Here is a 25,002-nt window from a genome sequence, read left to right as displayed (position 1 = left end):
GAATCTCTCCTCAGGACTTTGCCGTGAAGTTTAGTAATAACGCACCCATCTCCCCCACTGTCCTCAGAAAATACTTTCAGAAAGTCATTGCTGAGATAAAGTTGCGTATGGACAAAAATTTACAAATAGAATTGCTGAAATACACCACTAGGTGAAACATATGATTAATGATGTAGATTTCTCATGATTTTCTGTCGTAAAGATGAAAAAGTATGTTATTAAATGCAAATGCTATTCCTTTTTATAGTCACAGCTGGTTCAAAATGTACTTGTTGTCTCTCCCCCCTCCCCCCCCCCCCCCCCTTGGTGTCCCTAAAATTTTCATTAGTCAAATGAAAAGACTCCTGTCTTGTAATGATCAATGACAAAGCTATTCTGTTTGAATATAATATAACATAGAGACTATATTATAGTCTCTATGGTTAGCAGTTTTTGATGTCATTGTCATGTGGATTTTCTTTCTTGAAGTATGATTGTTCTCATTCGATGTTTCAATCATGATAATAATTTTTTTCAATGGTGTTAGCTTTCTTGAATGGTGGATTATCTACTTTATGTTCTGTGCTCAAAGTGTGATTCATCTTTTTCATATGTCATTTAAGGTCTAAACCAGAAAGTTCGTCCACCGATGAAGATGAAAGAAAGATAAGTGCAGAGGATGCTAAGATATTGGAAGACAACCTAAAACAAGTGACTCAACTGGTGCTTAGCTCCACGCTGGATCATGATAGTAAGTGTAGTCGGGGATTGCCGGATGTTGCGGGTAACCATAGCAACGCATCATGTATTGAGAAGGCCGGAGGTGAGAGCCAGGGGCGAAGTTATCCGTCGCAGAATCAGGACGAGCCGCAGGACCTGGAGAGACTCCGCGCCAAACAGATTGTGATGGATGCGATTCTGCTGGAACAAACCAAGATAAATCATTGTGAGGAGGATGGGGTGGTGGGTGCAAAGATTGGACTGGATGTTGCCCAGCAGTGTTGTCATGGCAACAACTCCAGTGCAGAGAAAGACTCGAAATGCTCCGGTGCTGGACAAAGCGAGGTCAGAACTCGTTGCGATGAGAGTAAGATCTTGTCTGGTGAGAGCAGTGTAGGAGCAGCAGCATCAGGAGGACACGGAGGAGGGGCCGAGAGTGGGGATTGTCATGGGACGAAGTGTGATGTAAGCATCGTCAATGGGAACGAGAGGAGGGGTGTGTCCGTCAGTTCGCGTGTGAAGCGGTTCAGCATGAGCGAGGAACTGGCCGATCAGACCCAAAGGCAGGTGGACGGCGTGTCGCTGCCCACCACGGACAGTAAACTGGAGCCAGAGACAATCGTGATGAAACGCAGGGACCCCGAGATGAAGCGATCGGTTCTGAGTGTCACCGTGACGACCTCGGAGGATGCTTCGTCGGGACCCCGCCCGAATGGATGTGATGAAGGAGAGAAGCAGAGGAAGGCCATTGTAGAAGAGACTGAAAACGTGGTGTGGAGAGTGCGAAATCGCAAGAAATTAAAAGATAAGGCGAATCCTACTGTCTCTCAGGATCGTAACTGATCTAATCGTTTTCTGTACTTAGAATACATCTCTGAATTTCTTATCCACCTTGAATTGGAACAAATTAATTTTGAGACAGATATTTATTGCATGTTGAAATATGTACAAGATTATGTGAAGTGAAGATGTAGATATACTATTTTACCTAAGGGCACTATATCTGTATTGAATTAAGGCTGAAAGTTGTGGATTTTTAGCCGTAACATTTTCCCTTCAATATTGTTTGTCTTTATTCAGACTGCTGTTTATTTGACAAAAGGAATCGGGTTATTTGTGAGATATTTTGACCTTTATAGTGGTCTGTTTGAATTGGCCATGTATTACAGATTACGTTGAAACCGAATATTGAAAATGTTTTATTTGCTTGATTATTTACCATTAACAATTAGAATTCTCCTTGCTTAACCATTTGGAAAATCTCTAGATTTGACCTAATCATGATGCAAATCCATGTGATGTCATTGCAAAGACAGCCTGTATAGTTTGTCTTTCCGTTTAACACAAGACAATCCAGTAATTGCAGTTGTGGACTATAGATTGTAAACTAGAATGTAAAAGAAAAGATATGTGTCTCTCTTCTCTCTTAAGGTAATCTAACATCACTGAGCAGTTTTCAGACATACAGAAGCAGGCTAAAAGTTGGAGGTTTGTTGGTTTGTTAATTTGTGTTTTGGAGGGGTGTTTCTTTGGTAATGTGGGATTGCAATAATTTGGTTGAAACTACTTTGTGAGTGTTTCCACTTAGAGCACATCTAATGTGTATCTTCCTGGTTTGTTGTCTTGTAAAATGTGACCCTGCATCACAAAACAAACAGAAAGTCGCCAGACATGAAATTTTAGTTAAGACCATATTCTGAAAGAGCAGACTTTAAGCTTTAACCCTAGAAAGACTGGGGGGGGGGGGGGGGCCTAAAAGGCCCCCCCCTCGACATTTCGCGCGATTACTCTGCAACACGCAATGCTCTCGCCGCGATGCTCTATGACTTTTTTCTTTCGAGTTTCCCGCACATTTTGACGCCAAATTTGTGACGCCCGGGGGTACGGTTCTGAAGTTACATAACTTTTTGTACATGCACGTGAGACCGAAAATGGCTCAAAAATGTGATTTTGTGTACAAAGTCAATGCAAATTGAGTTTTTTCACATGGTTCATATAAATATGCTTATTTTTACTCTCAATGGCTAAAATTAATTTGTTTTGGTAGTATTATGCTTCAAAAAGTGTCTGCCACAAATTTTGTTTAAAAAAAAAGCAAAAACAAAAGGTTGAAAAAACAAAGAAATACATAAGAAATTCATAAAACAATAACATAAATAAGAAATTAATTTTGATACCGAATTTTTTTTCAAGTACATTTGCGAAGAATGCCACAAAGAATAATCAGACCAAAAATGAGCACTTTTGGAGCTTTATTTACTGATTTAGATCAAAGAGTCTGATTTCTCGCATAAATTAGCATAATTAATCAAAATAAAATAAAATAAGACTATTTTGGAAAATTTAAATATACGATCTTGTAGATTACATCGCACACTACCATTGTGCAAATTTCCGCGGCGATCGCGCAATCCACGGCCGAGATCTTAAGGGGGGGGCCCTTTAGGCCCCCCCCCCCCCCCCAGTCTTTCGAGCTTACCAAAATAGCCCAGTCTTTTTAGGGTTAAAATGATGTATAGCTCAATTGAATTGGACTCTCCTAATGGAAAGAAAGCACACGCTCAGGAAAAGTGTGAACTGAGATAAGAGGCTCTGAAGTACAATGTCTATTCAGGCGCTTAACCTTTACCAAGCCGTGCTGGCTGTGCGATGAATGGGACAAAAAACAGGAAGTAAACCACCGGAGTATCAACAATGAAGGGATTATTAGATTAAACTAAAATTGAGCATGCCTTATTAACACATTCTGTCCATAATTAATGCCAACTTTCAAAGCAGTAGCATCATCCGTTCAAAAGTTATTAAGAGTTGAAAGTGAGGAGTGTGTACAAGGTTTTTCAGAAATGAAAAGGGGATTCTAAAGATACACCTAATCACACTATTCTACCAAAAATGTTCGAAATAAACTGCTAAAAAAACACACTTTCCTGCCCGTTTTATGATCCCAAATTTTAGCATAATGTAGAAGAAGACTTGCTCTTTCAGAAAATACGAAAAAGTCAAGATCGGCTAGGTTGACCCATTTCACCTATTTTTAGTCCTCACGCAAAATCAGTGTGTGCAACTTTTTGTTCGTTTCGTGATGCACGGTCACAAATGATATGGCAATGTAATGTATGTAATTCATGTACATTAAGATGGGTCCAAGTAAGTACTCCCTGATATTGTGTAAAGTGGACATCAAAAATCCATCTTTGCAAACATCATCGTGGGGAGGCTTCGGACATGTGTAAACTTTTTACATTTTCAGCTTCTTGATTCCCTCTGAACAGATTTTCACCAAACTTGACAGGTCGCATCCATATGAAAATAGGATCTCGGTTTGTTCAGATGGGCACCATGCCCCCCTGGGTAACCTGACCCAGGGGTGAGGGGTGCAAAGCCTCCCAATTAAGGACTCTAGAAAAATCTTCTTCTCTAGAACCAGAGGTGATAAGAGCTAAGTTGCTATGTTCTGAGGTAATAGTTGGCAAGAATGCGTGGAAGTTGACATTGCTATACTTGCGCTAGATGCCTGGGTCTCTTGCTTGAAGAGTCTGAATTCCTGGATTATGTTCCTGGGGACTTCTTCACAGGGCTTAAAATTCCACTTCAAACATTGTTGCTTGAATGTTCTGTTGATTCCTGGCAAGAGTTGTGCTAATACATAGCTTCCTGAAATCCATTGCCTTTGCGAATCATCAGTGAGCAAGTTTATGGCACTGCGGAGATGGGAGAACAATAATTGCAAATAAAAATAGCAAGCAGATAAGCAATGAAAAAATAAGTGAATAACAAAGTAGTCCACTGTCATAATGCTGCCAGATATGTTTATCTGATTGCCGAATAATAGTTGACTAAATCATATATCGTATAAAGAGTTTGGAATCAAATGGAAAAAAAAAAAGTTAAGAATCCAATTAACTTGGTTACAAACTAGTCAGAACTTATGTCTGATATTCTTCAGATTTTCTGCCATAAATCAAGGACACTTGATCGATGATTGTCCAGAACTGGTGAATACGATGTACAAGTACACATTTGTCCAAGTGATAACTACTTTGTTATTTTGCATGATAAACCAGTTTTCTTCTCCCAAACAGTTATCTTCTTCTTTATGTACACTTTAGTGATTAGGAGTTAGTCTGTCAGACTTTTTTTTTTCTTTTTCTTTTTTTAAAGAATGTTTATTCTATCTTACAGTTGCAATATAGAACTGTTGGCCCAAAGTCACAAAGGTGGTTCAAATGGAATTCATTACTTCGACTTAATCCATTGACTAAAAGTAGCGGTGAAATAGCCTAACCTTGCCCATTGGTGTATGTGTGTGTGTGTGTGTGTGTGCATTCATTACTTGGCATCCGCGTGCACAAAGTGTCAGTTGCAAATACACAATCAAAATTGGCATAATTAATAGCTAGATTTGAATTATCTTTGTAGATTTTGGCCCTTTTGCAGTAAATTTCAGGGAGAGGATGCAGATCTCTGTCTCATAATTTGAGACAGATATTTGACATGATTGAATGTCGACTTTAGCTTTGTCATTTGCGCATAAAGGTCACAAGACCATTTAATGAATTTTCATATGAACTCGGAAGTGCAAGCAACAAGGACTTGACTACCCGCACAAAGGCAATCAAAGTCTGCACCTTTCAAATTGTTTGTTTACTGTCAAAACCATCTGTGTAATGTCCATCCAAATTAAAATTATGATTTATTCATGTGTAGACAAAACAGCACAGGGAAGAGGAATGGTATTTCTTCACTTCTCTGGACTTTGATCGCAGTAGAAATGAAAAATAAAAAAGTTTATATAGAATGCATGGAATGTGAAATTGAAGCTTGTTGGTTTTTTATTCTCCAGCCAAAGATTTAAAGTGGTGGGGTATTACCATGGTAACAACTTGTGGCCAAAAAACTACATTGTATTCGTTAGACTTTATTCTTGTGGTCGGACATCCAGGTATTTAGCGGTAGCTGGGATGGAAACAACCCACGATCGGCATATCTTTGAGACAAAATTATCTACTTTTCTTCCGTAATTGGCTTTGAATTTCCTTGAAACTATTTTAACATATCTGATAGCATTACATAATGTCATTGATGAATTACAGAAAAGAGAGGTAGAGCAAGGAATTGGAACGTCGACTCCATGTTGTCGATAATCACCACATAGATTCTTACACTGCTTGCTTGCTGTGCTTGCATGCATGCACTACATTCACACATATTCAAACTCCAGCTAACTCCACACGTGCATACACTGCACAGGCAAGCTGTTTGTGTGCACTTCAGCTATACCGAAGTGACATATTCCCTACCATGAGAATAAGCAGATCAGATAAAATGTGGCACGCATACTGCTCTTGAGGTGGTGATGTACAAAGTAGGTTATTGAATAGTGATAGAAAGTGTGTTACCATGGTAATGTGCCAATAACATGAACAATTTGGTACTATTTGGACGGGGCTATGTATCAACTTTGGTGATATGTATTCATGTTTTGAAGTGAAGTGTCCAAGAGCGTGATATTTAATGTTTGAATACTGGGGAATTTCCTAATACAATCTATTTATATCTTCAAGACATCCAGTGATATGTGACATCAGGTACTTATCTGAAAATGTCCTTCAAAGGTGTTCAAGTTATTAATTTCACTTTCTGTAAATGAGACTCGGTGTACAGGTTTAATTGAATTTTCCATGCAATAATTGTCAATTATCCGAATACTTGATATAAAAGATAATTTATATCAATATGTGGTCCTTGTGTCCTAAACTTTGTACTACAGTATTTTTTCCAACCCTTGTCCTGAGCAGTGTTGGCAGATATACGTGTGATTTTAATAAACACTTTCTCAGTTTCAAGATGCTGTTATTCTTTTGAGTGATCTTGATGTAAATGATGATAATGTCACTTCTTGAATTATTTGCATTATTGGAACATTGCCATGTGAACAAAGGAGAAGCCAGTACTTTGGACCTGAAAATTGATACATGGTCAACTTCTACAAAAATGTTGGGATTATCATTAAAAGCTGATGGTGTAGACAACAGTATATTTACAGTATGAGAAAGTGTGCATTTTCATTTAGTGCCTTACACACATGTACACTCACATTATTCCAACACAAATAATGCTCCGCAGAGTTCATGCTACTTTACATAATATGTACTTACCTGTGGAATATATATATTTTGTACATGTATATACATATGGTGATACTGTGCGCTCCCATTACAACAAATATGGTTATGACAAAAGGTCTTTAAAACAAAGTACAAATTCAGGTCCTACAGTCAGTATCTATACATTGTTGCATACTTTATTCGGCTATGATGAAATTTCAATATAACGAAAGAAAACTGCCAGTCCCTATGACTTCATTATAACCCCCAGTTGCCTGCATATCTATTTTTTCCCAATACAAACGGCTAATCCAGAAGTTTCACAGAGTCTGCATTGCATTTTTTAAGTAGCAAAGATAATGGCTACCAATCCAATGCCAAAGATTTGTATGTTGATTCCATGTTGTTTTCAAATGAATGTACATTCTTGTTGATTTCCAGCATACATATTTTGAGTCACCCCAAGTTACTTTTTCTTTGTGTGCTGGCCAAGACATTGTAAACCTGTTTGAAAGTCACAAACATAAAGATGCACAGATGGATGGATGGACAGACAGACAGACAGACACACACACGCGCGCACACGCGCACACACAATTTGGCATGTGTATTCCCATACTATTCCATTTGTAGGTCCTATGCTGCACATAAATTCTAGAATACACGTACAGTCAACCATGCCTAAGTCAAATCTATTTGGACTGAAGAAATGGCTTCGACTTTATAGAGGAAACTCAACTTATGAGGGATTAAAAGTCAATCAAATATACAGAGAAGAGGACTTGAAAAGTCTCTCGCCTCAGGCAATTATTTGACTTATGCGAGGTTGACTTCCCAGAAGCAAGGTTGACCATATATGCATGTACAGTATTCATAATGTTTGATTATAGGAAATCGGTCCTTTTAACTAATGTACTGCTGATCAAAGAATTTCACTTTTCAATGAATGAATAGAAAAAAAACAAAAACACACATACACACACTGATGTATTAGTATACATGAACAAATAAAAAACATACAGGAACAATGTTCTAGGTAGATTCAATGCTTTTTATATTCTGCTATTATTTTACATGGTTACAGTGTATGTGAGGGCAGCTGTGAAGGACAAGATATTTTTCTACATCTTGCTTGTATCCAAATCACTCTGAGAACTGATATGAAATGCTATCTATTCATAACACTTTTTCATCAATGCTTTTTTTTTCAAGTTCACATTAAAGAAAGTATCAATACAAAAGAAAAACATGAATAAATTGATTGAGATAAGAAAGACAAATTAGAATGGAATTTTACACCTGCCACATATGGGAATGAAGAGCTCATGAACAAGTACCTCTTGCCTATAAAATCCACAATGACACTTTGAGTCACTTTTTCCCCCTCACTGAGGTTTATGCTAATCTGTTATTTTTGTTTTTGTAAATATCATTAATCACAACATATGGGACAATTTATCATAATTATGGATCTACAGTAGCCCATTGAAAAGCAAAACAAAATGTTTTTGATCGCCAAGCGTATGTAATCTGAGCCTCATAAGAGCATAATGGTATCCTGTCCACATGCACAATTCTTAATCAGCAAAAATAAACAACAAAATCACAAGTTTTCTCCCATCACATTGTCCAAACAAATGATTTTTTAAATTTGTTTTGAGCAACAAGATATGAACAGATGGCAACAAGAAACCAGCTTCATAGTATTCAAAACAAATATTACAAATTGTAACTATAAATTAAAAACAATACAACAGTGAAAGCATGCTAATAAGAGAACCTTACAGCAAACAGCCAAGTTCATCAGGATACCTTATTTCTTGGTATGTCTGACAAATCTGCTCTACTAGTATATGTCTGGGGTTTGTTGTATCATAATACCTACTCTGTAGCAATTATGAAATCTTGCTTAATGTTATTGCTAATATCAACCCATCAAAAAAACTTGTATTATCCAATGTACAATCAAAAAGAAAAACATTTCACTGTAAAAGTGGAAATTTTCGTGGTGGGGAAATTTTCACGCATTTCGCGCAACCAGACGTGCGAAAATAAAAGCATGCGATTATTTTTTGCACGCCATATGTTCCGGTATTTAATGTCCCGATTCCGCGAAATTAAAAACATGCACAATTCATCTTACGCGGCCAAGCGCGAAAAATTTCTTGCGCAAAAATATCCACTTTTACAGTAACCAGAAATGCACATTTGCCGAAACAATTTTACAAAGATCAAACAAATCACCACAGTAAAATAGCAATTTAGCTTTACTCTCCAATTCAAATAATGAAACTTTATCAGTCACAAAATGAATACTGTTTTTCATTTTGTAAATTAAGCATGTGAAAAAGGGGGGGGGTGTATCAGAATAGACCACAAAAACTTGAACAAGAAAAGAGGAAACATTAGTGAGCAAAGATCTTTTTCTTTCTAACTATTTAATCCCTCTGGAAATTCATCTGAAGATGGCATTCTTTTGGAGCATTAATGGCAGAAGTTACTGTCGGACTACATACTACATGCACTACCCCTATATTGTTAACTACATGTATTTTTGAATGGGCCATAATTTTCATCTTCAGCTCTTTTCCCACAAAATCATATTCCGGAATCAATTGTACTGTACATTTAAAGATTAACCATTCCTTGTTGTTTATATTGATAAACATGGAAATTCAACAAAAAAAAAAAAAAAAATTGGTCCTTCATTATTATCATCTGTACTGACCTGCCAACATAAGAACGGTGTAATATTTCAATTGATCAACAAATTGTCTGCCAGCGAAGTAAATAAGCACCAGTAGCCCAGTGGATACCATGCCTGTTCAGCAATCAGGAGATCATTGGTTCAAGACCAACTCGAGTGTGTATATGTAATACGCCCACTATCACTATTATTTTCTTCTTTTTTTATATCATGGCTACTACTAAAATGTGAATTAAATTGCAATAAAAAACAACTCAGTGCAATAATTCATTAGTTTGAAAGTGGGACGCTGTTTGCTGCCACAGACAAAATTCAGACACATACCCAGTGTGCCTGTTTTTGTTTTCAATTTGCCAGTGCTTCATCTAACATCTGTGTGTTTATTTCGGTCATAAGGTCTGGAAAATCTGCTGGAAGTGAAATTCATGAACTCTGCCTCCAACACAATATTACAAGTTACATACAACCTACTGATAAGCATGAAAGAATATCTGCCCCCGTTCATACTAAAACTCCTGCATTACCTCTTCAGGTAAATACATTGTAGGTAAATACACATGCATGTATCTATATACGATGTATATCAAGTTGTGAAAGGGCATAGTTGCAATTCATATCAAACCTTGAACAGATAGTTTTGTTCAAAGAAATATAAAAAAGACTGATAAGTTAAGAAATTTATCATATAGGCTATGTGATGACTGAATTCCAAGCAATAAATATGATTTTGATGAAACTTTGCAACCAATTCAAGAGCACCTTGCAATATTTTTGAAGAAAATTTAACATTTCATGCAGCAGCTTTTACCTCCAATCAAATAAAGCCTTTGGTTGCAAGGTATTAAAATCTTGCTGTAAAAGTCAATGTAATGCTCATTAATACGTAAAATACATAAAAGGCACATACTTTCTCTGTTTATACATCAAAAATAAGTAAACAAGTATATACAAATGGCATAATACATAACCAAGTAAAACTGACTGCTTCAAATTCCTGCGCATATGACATAACTACCTCGTGCGTAATGATGTAGATTCCTACCACCTCTTTTAGCAGTGACATCACTTAAAACATTTTCAGCAATTTGATGAAAAATAGTAAAGACAGAGCTGTAAGAAATCACAGGGTCATATAATTGCAATGACAAAAAAAGGCATTCAACAATACTTGAGAGAAGATTATTGCACCATCACACTCCTCCTATTTACTCCAACATTAAATCTCTTGGATTGTTTCCATGGCAATGCCTCCAACCGGTACCTCATCCAAATTGCCTCATTCTCCAAATAAATGAAAAACAAACAAACAAACAAACTAAACAGCAGTAATTAGCTTGGTATCTTTCACAGCTGTTTGTCAAGGTCAATTCCTCTTCTGGGTGATTCCATAGTTATAATCATAATGTTGATTCCTACACAGGAAGAACAAGTTGGGTTCAATGATTGTATACAAATAAATAAGTGGAAAGGAACACACCAGACAGAACACTAATGTGAAGCCAGCAAAATGTAACAAAATCAATAAAATACAACAAGACAAAATTGATGCAATTAACAGGTTTGGGTGAGAAAACCATGTAAGCACATGTTAGTTAGATGAATCCTAGATCTGCTTCTTCTTTGCAACTGATTGACAAATTGCCCTACATCGACGTAAATAAGCACTGCTTCTTCTTCTTCTTGTGTTTGCCTTCCCAGCGGGACTCGGTGCATTTTACATGCAGCGCCACATCAATAATGGATTCATTTGCACAATTCAGTTAAGACAGCCTGGGTGAATTTGTGATATGTTCAATGTAGAAAACTCTGAATAAATATTGAATCTGCATCTAAGAGAATACACAATGAGCAAATTTACTTAATCAATTTTCTGTTGTGTGACAAAGCACTTGTTTTCAAATGAATGTTACATGGGTGGCATGACTCTAGTTTTGTGATGGTTAATTTGAGAATCATGCAGTTTACTCAGAATTCATGTATGCGACTGTCTGGTGGTTCCATGGCAGCATGCAACCACATACGAGCATTTTCAAAGACTACAGATCCCTCAGGTCAACACCTGTAAAAGCATATTTTTCACTCAGCATGTCTTTGCTATCGTGATATGCATATTTCTGTGTGCCCCTCAGCAGTATCCACATTGCACGACTATGCAACAAAATAATTATAAAATTTGCTTCATCAGAACAGAAAATTTGCCTGATTTTCATTCAAAGGAAAATTTGATAAACAGATAATAGAAAACAAACCCTGTCAAATGTGTACATGTCTTACACAGACATTAAACCATTACATTGTAAATGCACATTTCTGGAACGTTTACAGCCACAGTTCTGCTCCTTGTATCCTTGTAAGCACAGGGAAAATTTTGAAATACCTAGCCATCATTCTGACACTGATTTTTGCCTGTCAATAATTGGAATGATAACAAACGCAGTACATCCAATACCCATATTTCATGAAAAAATATGATACATAGATTGAAACAAAAAAAGATGGTTGTAAAGTATCACAGCCTCCCACACTACACATGTGTATATGCAACAGGCTGTTGTATCATGATGGAAATCTTGCGAATTCTCTCTATTTTCTACAATTTTGTCATATCCTGCTCAATATTCACTAGGAACTTTCAAGCTTTGTATGGAAGTTGCACGTCTGGCAGGTCACTAGCCGGGGGTTCTATGGGTCAGCAGCTAACGCACAATGTACACATTCTAGCGATGGAAGCTTGTGAAGGAGCACGGCAGGAGTTCCGTCCGCATGGTCCCATCCATTGACAATGCCGTGGTCATAACTTGTACCCCTTGATGAAAGGAAGCCCGGTGCCCACTCGCTGCTGGTATTCCACATAGCGCTGGCCGAAGAAGGCAACCAACGTGATCTCCTCGTCCTCAACTCGCTCATTGAAGAAGCGCCATGAGGTCACCGTGTAGGCTACCAGACACAGGGGATTACATAGAATGAGCTGTGGAGGAAACAGAAGGTGTGTTGTCATTAACCTGTTGAGGATGGGCTGATTTTGCTGTAACAATTACATGCAATTCCCATAGACATCTGCCAAAGTATACTCAAGACTAGTCTTCAATGGGTTAAATGTACTGATACACATAACATTTTGTGAGTCTCAAATTTTGCACAATGAGACTTCCCAACAATTCTGCAAATGATGAAATTTGTGCTTGTGGAGTAAAGTGTTGTCATGCACCTTGTTCATGTCGATACTCTGTACTGCATACTGATACAATGCACATGTGCACATCCCATGTGGTTGTTGAGGCAATTGTTTGTGAATAAAGCATGCACAGACTTTGAATACATTACAGAAACAGTTTATTGGCCAGTCAGCAGACTTTGTAGCATTAATGAAAGACAACATTTACGGTCCACCTGACTCTGTGTAAACCCCAAGCAGAGTGCCTACTAGACTTACTAGAAAAGCACTTGGAGAGCACAGAGCCAAGCCAGCAACTCATTTCCACCCTTACAAGCATGCAATTTCCTAAAATAGAAGCATTTTGTTTAGGTCATTGCACGGCACCTTGCCCGAGCACAGCACACGCTTCTAGTGTGTATGTAAACCTCCAGTACGCACATCTTAAACCCCAAGTTCATTGACCTCATATGCCAAAAGATGAAAAACCCTGCAAAAATCACTACAAAAATTGAGTGAGGTGTTACTTGTGTCAATATCAACTTTTTATGCAAGTTTCATTTCAATATGTACACAACTTTTTGAGTTATTTTGCAAACAGATAAACCAATGCTAATGATCACTTAACCTCCTCCTTCTTTGGTGGAGGTAATTATACCAGCAATCAGCAAAATGTGATGAATGAAAAGCATGGAGGAAAGAGAGGCTACCTGTGTTCCCAGACTCCAGTAGAACCAACCGACGTACGACGGATGTCGAGACCAAGAGTACACTCCGTGGGTGACCAACTCGTGGTCATCGGCCTTGGTGGTCTGGATGTAATGGTTGAAGCTCCTGCCGGCGGTCAGCATGGCCAGCTTGCGCATGAACTCTCCGGCCACACACAGCACGCAGCCGAGTACGCTGATGTACCACATGGATTTCAGGCCTGATATTCCATAAAACAAATACAAACTCACATGGTCACTTTAAAATTTTGTCTAGTGCCTGGGCATATACATACAAAGCTATAAACAAACAGTGTATCTGCACAAAATTTCACCAAGTTGGTAATCCATAGGAAATAAAACATCTTAGTGAGAACCTCCACAAAATCTTGACCTCTGTAAAATATGTTTAGAAGCTCTTGCACAGCGTAACATCATTACAAGAAGATGTACAATGCAAACTGAATTCATTATCCTATCACTTTTGCCAACACCGCAAAAACAAAAGCACTGTGACCAATAAAGATTTTCTTTTAAATGTTATTCTCTAAATTAAGATTTTGTGCTGAATCTGTGATAATCATGCACCTGGAATTTGAACCTACATCACCTACATTGTATTGTACTACTTACTCCACTGTGGCACTACCACTGAGCTGAAACTACACTGTAGTTCACAATAATACAGACAAAACATAAGATCTTATTTCTGAGAGTAGCAGTAAAAAAGAAACCCAAGAGAGAATGAAAGAGAAGTGAGGCAGTATGTTCAAACATTGTCTGTCTTACTGCCAAGAACTGCCAAGAATGACGCCGATCGTAATAATACTGAATTAGCACACAATACTAAACATTCAAGCAAGTAGCAGCAAAAAACATATAATATAGATGTAGATAGCCTCTATAACTATACTTTCTCTGCATCAACAACAAGAACAAACTCTCTCTCACACACACACACACATACCAAATTCCCTTATAGTCACAACACAGGATCAAGTTCAAAGGATATCTGCGTGTGGGGAAGATATACCTGGGAAGAAATAGAGCTCGGCGAAGAATTCCAGCCAGCTGGCGAGAGCGGCCACGTGGTAGGCGATGCTGTGGTTTAGGAGGTAGGAGTCCAGCGAGAGACTCTCATAGTTGTAGATGCAGGTGGAGAAGAACTCGGAGAAGTGGAAGAAGCTGAGGATGATGAGGTACCAGCCAAACGGGTGGAAGGTGTTGGAGGAGAGACCGATGATGAGCCCGATTCCAGACAGGACCCCGAGCAGACAACCCTGGAAGGCCACCTGCCAAAAGGGGGGAAAAGAAGAAGAGGAAACCAAATCTGAAATCAGGCCCCTGAATAATGGCACAGGTTTCAAATAAAAATATCAGATGTCAACAAGGATAATCAGATCTGCAGGAACAGAATGTCAGCATAAATGTATGGGCAGGGCTATGATAATATCAAATCACACACAAGATGTTTTAAATCTGCAGGTGTGATTTTAGATCAGGAATACATTTAACCATCCTTAAAATATGCACATAAAAAAACCTCATAATATTGAAAGCATGAGCAGATGTTAATACCACACCTTCTGTAAATGTATGTATTTGATGAGTGAAGATCATGTGTTTTTCAAAGACTTGCATGCTTGCAAGAAATCCCTCTCAAACCCCCCCCCCTTTTTTTTTATCAACAAACTCTGTTTCTCTTAAAAACCCAAAGAAGTCAATTAAGACCCTGTTTACAGTGCGGGGCTGGGCCGAGCTGCGGCCGAGCCCAGCCTCAATTGCGAGGCCGGGTCCCGCAATTTTGTCTGTTTACACTGCCGGGCTCGGCCGCGCTTTTGATTCAAACCTTTCGTGGCCAAATGCGAGGCCAATTTTTGGCCTCGCATTTGGCCTTTTGCGCGTTTACACTTAAATGAAGGTGGGCTCGGCCGCGGCTCGGCCACGACCGAGCCTCGCACTGTAAACGGGGTCTAAGGTGCTAAATGTGACCCTGCACCTCAAAACAAACAAAAAGTCGCCAGACATGTATTTTTAGTTAAGACCATATTCTGAAAGAGCAGACTTTAAGCTTTAAAATGATGTATAACTCAAATCAAATGGACTCTCCTAACCTATCTAAATATTGGAAAGAAAGCACAAACTCAGGAAAAGTGTGAACTGAGAAAAGAGGCTCTGAAGTACAGTGTCTATTCAAGCGCTTAATCTTTACCAAACCGTGCCGGCTGTGTGATGAATGGGATAAAAAACAGGAAGTAAACCACCAGAGTAACAACAATGAAGGGATTATCAGATTAAACTGAAATTAAGCATGCCTCATTGACACATTCTGTCCATAATTAATGCCAACTTTCAAAGCAGTAGCACTATCATTTCAAAAGTTATTAGAGTTGAAAGTGAAGAGTGTGGACAAGGTTTTTCAGAAATGAAAAAGGGATTCTAATGACACACCTAATCACACTATTCTACCAAAAATGTTCGAGATAAACTGCTAAAAAAACACAATTTCCTGCCCGTTGTATGATACCAAATTTTAGCATAATGTAAAAGGAGACCCGTTCTTTCAGAAAATATGAAAAAGTCAAGTTTGGCTAGGTTGACCCATTTCACTTATTTTCAGTCCTCACGCAAAATCAGTGTGTGCGACTTTATGTTCCTTTTGAGGTGCACGGTCACAAATAGAAACTTAATATGATGGAAAGCTAATGAAAACTTGAGGAAGTTATAAATTAATGTCCCCATCAGCCCATATTCACAAAGAATACATTGTATTTCTTAATTTTACTACAAGCATATAGTGTATTGTTCTGTTAACAAGCTTATGATTTCAAATTACTTCTAAGTTCGCACAGTAGACATAATTTGTACTTGTCACACACTAAAATAAAAAATTATGACATGAACAAAACCAGTATTTGTCAATTCTGATGACAGTAACAGTTCTGATGTTGCTAAGAAGCAAGAAAATGCTTGAAATGACATAGCAGCCTTGCACGGAAAGAGTACAAAAACTTAAGTTGAAAGCTGAAAAATGAGCAAAGTCTGCAACAATCTTGTCCACCAGTAATCCATTACGGCCTTCATTGAAGTTGCCGCACAGTAAGTGCACCTACTTGTAGTATCTTCCTGTAGGGCTGTACTTTGATTCAAGTATTTATTTGACCACCTGCATCAAGTTAAATACAAAGTTTTGTATACTGACAAACTATGGTCAGTTGCATCTGGTGTAATTTAGGAGATTGATAATGTGACTTTACACGGATTTAAACATACAAAGGCATTTCAGGACTCCATTTTAATTGTTGGCTACAATTTGTAAATGCTGAGACGTGAGGGTGAAATTTGGTCATTTCCTCTGTTGGTACACCTTGTACTTCCCCATCTGTCATGAAAAACTGACAGCAAACACAGAAGCTTTTAATTTCAAAATGCACTATTTGCACAGAACTTTGTGATTTTTTTTTTTTCTTTCACTATTGCAATACACTGTAATTGCAAGTGGATTTTACATGTAGCATTATGCACACACATGGCAGGTAGAGCTCTGGGCATGTGAGTGAGTATGCATCATGTACATGTAGTGTATTTGACAAACAAATGGATATATGCACATGTACCAACTGTGCTACTATCCAAATTGTGTTCTCCTTCACAAACTATTATTTTATGTCTTCACACATTTTCATGGACAATTGATGTTGATCACCTGCCTGACCCAATTTATCACAGATTGGGAGGTACGTATTTGCAAAAGAACTACTAAGTTTGTGGAGAAAGCATTTTCTGGTACATCAATGTTCACACAATTGCATACAAGTGTACATCACAAGCAGATTATCATTGCAGGGCTGGACCTAAAAATGATTGAAGGAAATAATGCATGTGTGTTGTCACTGCTGCTCATGAACACAAGGTGAATTTTATAGGAATAAGGATTGAATTGCAAACATGACAATATCGAAGTCATATATAAATAAACAGCACAAGAGACTGATACCAGATCTGTGATTGTTCCTGCCGATAAAAATGTGCACCTCTGCTTGCAGAAGAGCAATAGACATGGACGCCTGTGCTGAATGAACCCCATGTCACAGCTTCTACCAAAATAACAACTCTGGTAACAACATATTTGCGTTGCTAACAACAGTGAACTAGTATCACTTACAAGTACATTGTCAAACAAAGCTTTTGCTTTTTATTTTCCTTGAAAAGTCTTACTTTATGTTCATGCGAGGGATCATTACTAATGACCATCATTGGATCCTTGGATAAATAGTCATCTACAATGAAAAATGAAGTCAAATTGACCTTTGATGTCGTAAAGAGATGCTAGATAATAACATCATAAACAATCACATAGCCATTTATTACTACAGTGGGTGATTTCAATTGCTGCTAAATGTTGGTTTAAGTGCTAACTCAACACTAGCACAGGCAATAATTCCAAAACTTGAAATCAATCGTTGTTAGCAGGTTGGCCTCAAAAGTATGATGTAGTTGAGGTAGCTGGCGTTGGGCCCAGTGTTGAATTTTGTCTGTTGAACCAAGCTCCACTAGCCTTGTCAGTGATTTACATGCTTTTTACATGCTCATACCCAGAAAATTTCACCTTACTAAAAGTTTGCTAATCTTTTATCTAAAAATAGTCACTTCTGTGTATATTGGTAGTCATCTGTTGTGTAGGAAAGACATAAATGAGATGTAACCCTCATTCAAACTGAACTTTTCATAACCTATTCCATCATACTACAGTGGTACAAGGACTATATCCTACGAATAAAGAAACACATGAAGCACTACCAGCATATATTTCAGGGTTAGACAACTATTCCTACTTTGAACGTAGACTAAACTAAATACACTCGACCTTGCTTAGGTCAACCTCGCATAAGTCAAAGGTTTTCTTTCATGTCCTTTTCTCTTTATATTCTATTAATTTTAATCCCTCATAGGTCTAATTTTCTCTAAGTCAAAGCCATTTCTTCAGTTCATGTACATTCGACATATGCGAGGTTGACTGTACAATGTGACCCTCCACCACAAAACCAACAAACAGTCTCCAGACTTGGGGAGCAGACTCTAAGCTTTAAAATAATGTGTGACTAAATTCAAATCTTATGGACTCTCCTAACCAGTCTAAATATTAGAAAAAGAAAGCACACACTCTGGAAAATTGAATGTTTAGAAAAGAGGCTCTTAAAGGTAGGGAATCCCATTTGCATGCCTCAAATGAAGAGTTGTATAAATACAGTGGTATGTTGAAGAGAGCGTCATTTTAGAAACTCCCATAAAGTATTGAAAGTGGAAGGAAACATTTAGTACATTTTTATTGACCGTTAGATTTTGAATTGAATTTTTTTCGGGGCTCACTGTAAATTCCAGTACATGTACATTACTAGGCTACCTTTGGAGACCCATGCACTGCATGTGTGTCCATCATGTATATTTTGTGAAGAAAGTTCATCAAAACTTACAAACATTTCTATACATTCTTGCCACACACTCTATACAATGTATGTTATTACATCAGCTCTTATACTTTTAGATTTGTGTTTACAGATTAAAAAATACAGAAGACTGCAACAAAAAGGCTTAAGTGTGGCTGACACACAGAACTACTGAGTAGTTGAGTTTTGTGCATTATTCAAATTGTAGATAACTGTTGACTTCCAAATTTCTCAGCAGTGGCCTAAACAAGTCCCCTGAGGTTCATATTTAATGTTTTGCTGCATTTTGGGAGGTCTGTAAAAGGTATCCCCTACCTTTAAGTATAGGGTCTATTCAAGCACTTAAGCATTCTAAGCCGTGCTCTGTACATTGAATGGGGAAAAAAAAAAGTATGTACATGTAAAACTCCACAGCAACAGCAATGAAAGGATTAACAGATTTTATAGGCTGAAATTCAGCATGCTCTATTGACAGATTCTACCCATGACTTATACCAACTTTCAAAGCAGTAGCATCATCCTTTCTAACTTTCAACAGTTATTAGAGTTGAAAGTAAAGAGTGTGTAAAGGGTTTAGATAAGAAATGACAAGGAACTTAACTAGATCACACTATTTATAAAAAAGGGTTCGAGAAAAATTGCTATTAAACACAATTTCCCATTTGTTTTATGATCTCAGAAGAAGAATTGCTCTTTCAAAAAACATGAAAAACTCAAGATTGACTACTCGTTTAGTTGACCTGTTTCACCTATTATGAGTCCTCACATAAAATCAGGGTGTGCGACTTTTTGTTGGTTTTGTGATGCACGGTCACATATAAACCTGAGTAAAAGCCATGCCTCAACGCAAACCCTACGACTCAGAATTACTTTGAAATAAAACCCTATCCCAGATCTCCCAACCTTTCTGACTGAAAAATATGGATGATTTAGCTCAAGAGAAGGAAAGAAAGAGCAGTTCCCATAGGAGTGTGTAGTAAAATCATCAAGAAAAATAGGAAACAAGAGCTGGGAATGGTCAAAATTCAGATTCTTTCCTCCAAATTCAAAATGGTTGGGAGGTCAACCCAAATCTCAAAGCTTGACCCTTTCCCTTTACCTTGGACTCAAGATCACGAAAAAAAGATCATGAAATATTTGCTGTATGGATATTTGTTGTGTTTCTTTTTTTATTACTTTTTAAAATTCAATGGGGAGTACAATATATTAAACACACCTTTTCCAGGACATGATTTACATCTTTCACAAAATTGATGCACGCACTATGTATACAATGTATGCATTATGCGTACATGATTAACCATGGATGTAGTTAGCTACAGTGTACACTAGTACAGTCTAACATGTATAATCAAGGCCCCATAATTGAAGTGTTGCGATTGATTTTAAATTTACAGGTATATGAAGAAAACAGTTATAGTAGAATGGAGTGAAAACCACTATTGTCTAAACAAAGTTGTCTAAAACTAATAAAACATAAAAAAATATCTATATATATTTTCTTTATGATGGCAGGAGGTGTGTGATGCACACACATTGGTGTGGCTGTATCAGCCTGTATCCAGCTTCTTGACTCAGAGTCAAGCTGTATGGATACAGTCACATATCCTCGTCACAGTGGCAATGTATGGCGCGGCTCACTCAAAGACTCACTCAAAACCAAAAATAACCCTTCCCGAGAGATTGCCGTGCATGCACTGTCTGCACAATCTAGAACTGGAGTCAGGAGCTGAAAATCAATGTGCAACTTCAATGTCATCAGTGCCAGGTGACATCTCAAAAGGCATGGCAAGGCAAAGAAGGCCTAGCCAACAATGGAAGTGCAAGGCCAATTAAGCCTAGGCCAAGGGCAAGGGCAAGATCTACAACTGACTCCGCTTCAGCTGAGAAGATGTCATTTTTGACTTACCTAACTCTATTACACGGGGAAAGTCCCGTAGACATGCCACCCTACTGTACGTCATAAAAGCAAACCCTTCAAGAAGAGATGACAACAATAGATTTACACCTGTATGGTTGGACCTACTACTCATCGACCGCCTAATGTTTGCTTGATAAGAATATTTAACACTGAAATTCACGTAAAAAACTTGATCTACGTGATTGAGAAAATCCAGCACTATCAAATGCCGTTGTTCCCTTTTCGATTCGAAGTTTCAGTGCAAAAATATCGCCGTCGATCTTGCGTGGCCTCGTTTCAGCTCCCCGCGGTAAAGCTCCTTATTGAAATCGACCGCTGTTTTTGCATTGACAATGCACGCAAACTGAGTTGTATTGAACACCGTGTTGTACTAAGCTTTTTAGAAACTTCCATAGACATTACATTACGATTCGGTGAAAATATTCATTCGAAATTTTGTCCTTGATTAAAACCATTAATGAACAGTGAATTTTCGCGTTTTCCCACACCATCCTCATCAACAGTCAAAGCCAATCCATTTTTATGTGCTCTGCGCGCAGTGAAGTGCGTAATAAGCGTTCTGTGCGCCAATGTATACATGGTCGGTTTCAAAAAGGGTGGTCGATATGTAGTAGGGCTACCATACAGTGTAGAACCCAAGCAAGCATACTTTCATAGTTTCTGGCCACAAACCATCAAAGACTGGAGTACCCTGCCTATTGAAACCAAAAATAGTACATCTTATGCCATCTTCTAAAAAATTTCAATCCTCCTAGCCTTGCAAATGGAAGCAAATTAATCTGTGTCCCACAATGACACTTGACTTAGTCATGTCTGGATGTGATGCTGATGACAGCGATGTCCAGTCAATATTCTGAAAAATCTTATCAAAGGCCAACTGAATAACGTTTAAAAGGGATCAATCAAGGAAGGCAGGCAGACCACCCACATATTTTAAAGAGTATGAATATATTACTGACCACTGCACTGTCCAGTCTGTATAAATTTACAGTAAAATAATTCATAGGCCTACATGTTTAACCTTTATTTCTCTTACATCAGCATGATCAGTCTTACTCTTATACAGTCTTGGTAAAAAAAGTTAAGCTGAAAACTTTCTACATCGTCCTGTTCAATTATCTTCACATGCTGTGTAATGTCATAAGCAAACTGTTGGAGAAAATACTGCATTATTAACTGATGGTGAACGAACGAACCACCCATGCCATAGATAGCTCATAGTCCATATTATCGCATCGGCTGCCATCCATGCTTGCCATGCATTACGAAGGAGCCAGCTTATTTTGTATACCGACATATTTCTACACATATGGGACTTACCTGCCGCGTAAACCACGTTCGGTAGTAGAGCCAACAATACGTGAAATTAAGAAGAGCAAACAGGACCAGACATACGAAGGGATGATCGGAAAGAACTTTGAAAATGGAACTACTACTTGGATAGGATATTAAGAGATAGTACAATACCGAAATACAATTTCCTTGCAGAAACCATCGAAGGCTGAAAGTAGCCTCGAACGGTACTCTCAGCGCAGCCATTTTTTACTATCAACACGTATACTGTACATGTAATGCAAAAATCTTCATTTTCGCGGATATCTAATTTAGCGCTTCACGTTGAACTGCTAACTTAACAATACGCGAAAATATTGCACACAAACCAAGGCATTAATGCACCCACAATAGTCTAGCGTCAAATCACACAAAATATGAACATCTCGCAAAAATATCTATACGCGAAATGAAGGTAGTGAGTCGAGTCTGTGGTCTGTACTTCACAAACGCAAAGCTAGTGTGCCAGCAGCCGCCGCCCCTCTTTGAGTATACATACACTCGTTTTGAATAATGAAATTCGACCAAAGAACTGACACCTAAAGCTTCTTGGAATTTTGGAATGACAACGCCATAGAAATAATTATAATCATATCTCGTTGCCACCTTATATACTACGCTTTGCAACGCTTTCCACTCACTGTTGTAATATATATACTCATAGAGAGTAGACAATCTTTAAAATATTTACTTATTCATTTATTAATATATTTATAGTTCTTTATACAGGGTAGACGATTCCACTTGTTTCAGTAGGCCTACATAAAACTCCTTTAAAAGTGACAGTTTACAATCTAAAACAAATTTAGAACACTAGGCCTATAGGTTTCCACTGTCAGAGGATCAAGAATTTGGCAAATTTAAGAAATCTGTGGAACATATATTTTCTCTTACACACAATGTATACCAATTGCTTTATACATGTACATTTGCAACTTTAGATTAGATGCTTTATACAGTCGTCCATCAACCTGTAAGCGAACTTTCACGAGATACCCGGCTGAATTTCCAAAGTTTTAAACACAGAATGAGTACATGATAAACGGATTGTCGTATAGGCCATCTGTTTATCTATTTCTGTTGTTTGTTTGTTTGTTTCTCCTTGCCTTTACTTAGGCTAGACCATTTTGGTATGGAATTAAAATGTACCTAAACAAGGTTTAAATCAATTGTCAGATTGATTATGAACATCGCTTGTCGGGTGCATGGGTATCTGCCTGCTGCAACGACAAAATCTTACTGATGTGCCAATCGGAAAGATCCCCCAGTGATTGTATAATGATGAGAGTTAAGGTGGGAATGTGAGATTTAAAATTGTTTCATAATCTGAGATGGCTGGAGATCTCATGTTCATCTACAATACAAAGTAGGGGGCACCGCGCCAGTCCCCTCCCCCCTTTTTTCTTTTGATAAAAGAAATTAAAAAAAAAAGAAATAAAGAAGGCCCGTGCTGTCAGCCGATGAAACCCGGAAGTGGCACTGGAAACGAAAGAAATTGCACGGGAATCACCTTTGTTTTTGTTTTGTTTTGTTTTGTTTTTATGCTTGCTTGTCAGCTCTTTCTATTGCTGTATCTCCCACTCAAGATATGATTATTTTCTCGACCCCTCTTAAACATTTAGCGCTCTCCCCGTCCAATTTAAGTTTGTTGGACAAATTTGCTCTCAGCCAGTCAGCTCCCCTTGCAAGGAATTCTTATCTTAAAGCAGTATAAAATATCTGACAAAACGCTTCCTATGAAATGCCCCTCATCATACAGAATCGCCAATTTGCTATATACAGGGGGTCCGTGCGAGTGGGAGGTGAGGATGCTTGGCACTGGAGTGTCTGCATTTCGACTGTGCGTAATATACATATCTCTGTATTGTGCATTAATTGGACTGCGCAAGCAATGTAAACTCGTCTTTCAATCCATGAGTGGATGCAGATTAAACTTTCCGATAATTACTCTAAACTAAGGAAGTTCAGGTTCAAGTTCAATGACATGTATTTACAGCAAATATAAGTATAAGCCTATATAACTTCTGAGTAGTGCCTACAAGTAGCATGCAATCAATTTGAAAATACTGGGGGCACATATCTAGAAGTAAAAGAAAGAAAACTAAACTATAAAAAAAAACTATTTAAAAACCTTGACAAAAAACAAACTTGTGACGAATGTGCCCTTAACCAAAATGAATATGACATCCCATGCAGTATCAAAGTAAATAGAATTGCAAATCCGAGGTAAGGACCAAAAACACAGAAACAGAGATAGAGACATGGACAGACAAAAACAGAGGCAAAGACAGGAATCCTAGACATACGTAAATATTATTGACAGTAGACGGAACTGCACCATGCCACATGCCATATACTTTTGACTAATCAGTGATAAGAATATTAACTATGAGGTATATAATATACAAATATACCTTGCCTTCAGAGTTTCTGGTTAAAACTATGGGCAGAGGCATCGAGGTCTACAATTTTAACAAGAAACTCGAAATTAGGCAAAGAATATTTGTTTTATATTTTGGTCAAAAATTCAAACAAAATAGTGGGGAAAATGGGAAAAATTTAAATGCGAGGCGAGACGTCGTGTGGTGGGTGCGCTGTTGTGAAGGACCCTACATGACGTATATGCTAAGAAGCAGCGCACGGTGTCAGAACCGCTTTGTTTGGCTCAAAATGTTACATTTCACAGAGTGACCGAACGAAGCAATGCGAAATGTCAGAATTCCTTTATGGCGTCACAATTGTTTTGTTCAAATTGATACATGTCACGGAGTGACGGTATAGGCAGTGCACGATGTCAGAATTACTTTGTGATGTCACAATTGTTTTGTTAAAAATGTTAAATTTTACAGAGTGACACAGTACAAAGCTGCACACAATTTCAGAATTGCTTTTTGACTTCATTTTGCAAATAGTATTTCATGAAGTGTC

At 37.9% G+C, this 25,002-nt stretch overlaps 1 protein-coding gene across 1 annotated transcript; it reads right to left on the bottom strand.

Moving 5' to 3' along the window:
- Positions 1 to 7,959: 7,959 nt before the first annotated feature.
- On the bottom strand, positions 7,960 to 22,376 carry LOC140238835 (protein-S-isoprenylcysteine O-methyltransferase-like). The gene is made up of 4 exons (XM_072318733.1): positions 22,063 to 22,376; positions 14,408 to 14,666; positions 13,378 to 13,595; positions 7,960 to 12,481 (listed from the first exon to the last, which is right to left on the bottom strand). The coding sequence occupies exons 1-4, from the start codon at positions 22,279 to 22,281 to the stop codon at positions 12,305 to 12,307; spliced, it is 873 nt and encodes a 290-aa protein (XP_072174834.1). The 5' UTR covers positions 22,282 to 22,376; the 3' UTR covers positions 7,960 to 12,304.
- Positions 22,377 to 25,002: the final 2,626 nt, after the last annotated feature.

Source organism: Diadema setosum, chromosome 15 (genome assembly GCF_964275005.1).
Source record: "Diadema setosum chromosome 15, eeDiaSeto1, whole genome shotgun sequence".
Taxonomy (NCBI): domain Eukaryota; kingdom Metazoa; phylum Echinodermata; class Echinoidea; order Diadematoida; family Diadematidae; genus Diadema; species Diadema setosum.
The sequence above is the reverse complement of the archived record's forward strand: the minus strand, read 5'-3'. Positions and strand labels throughout refer to the sequence as shown.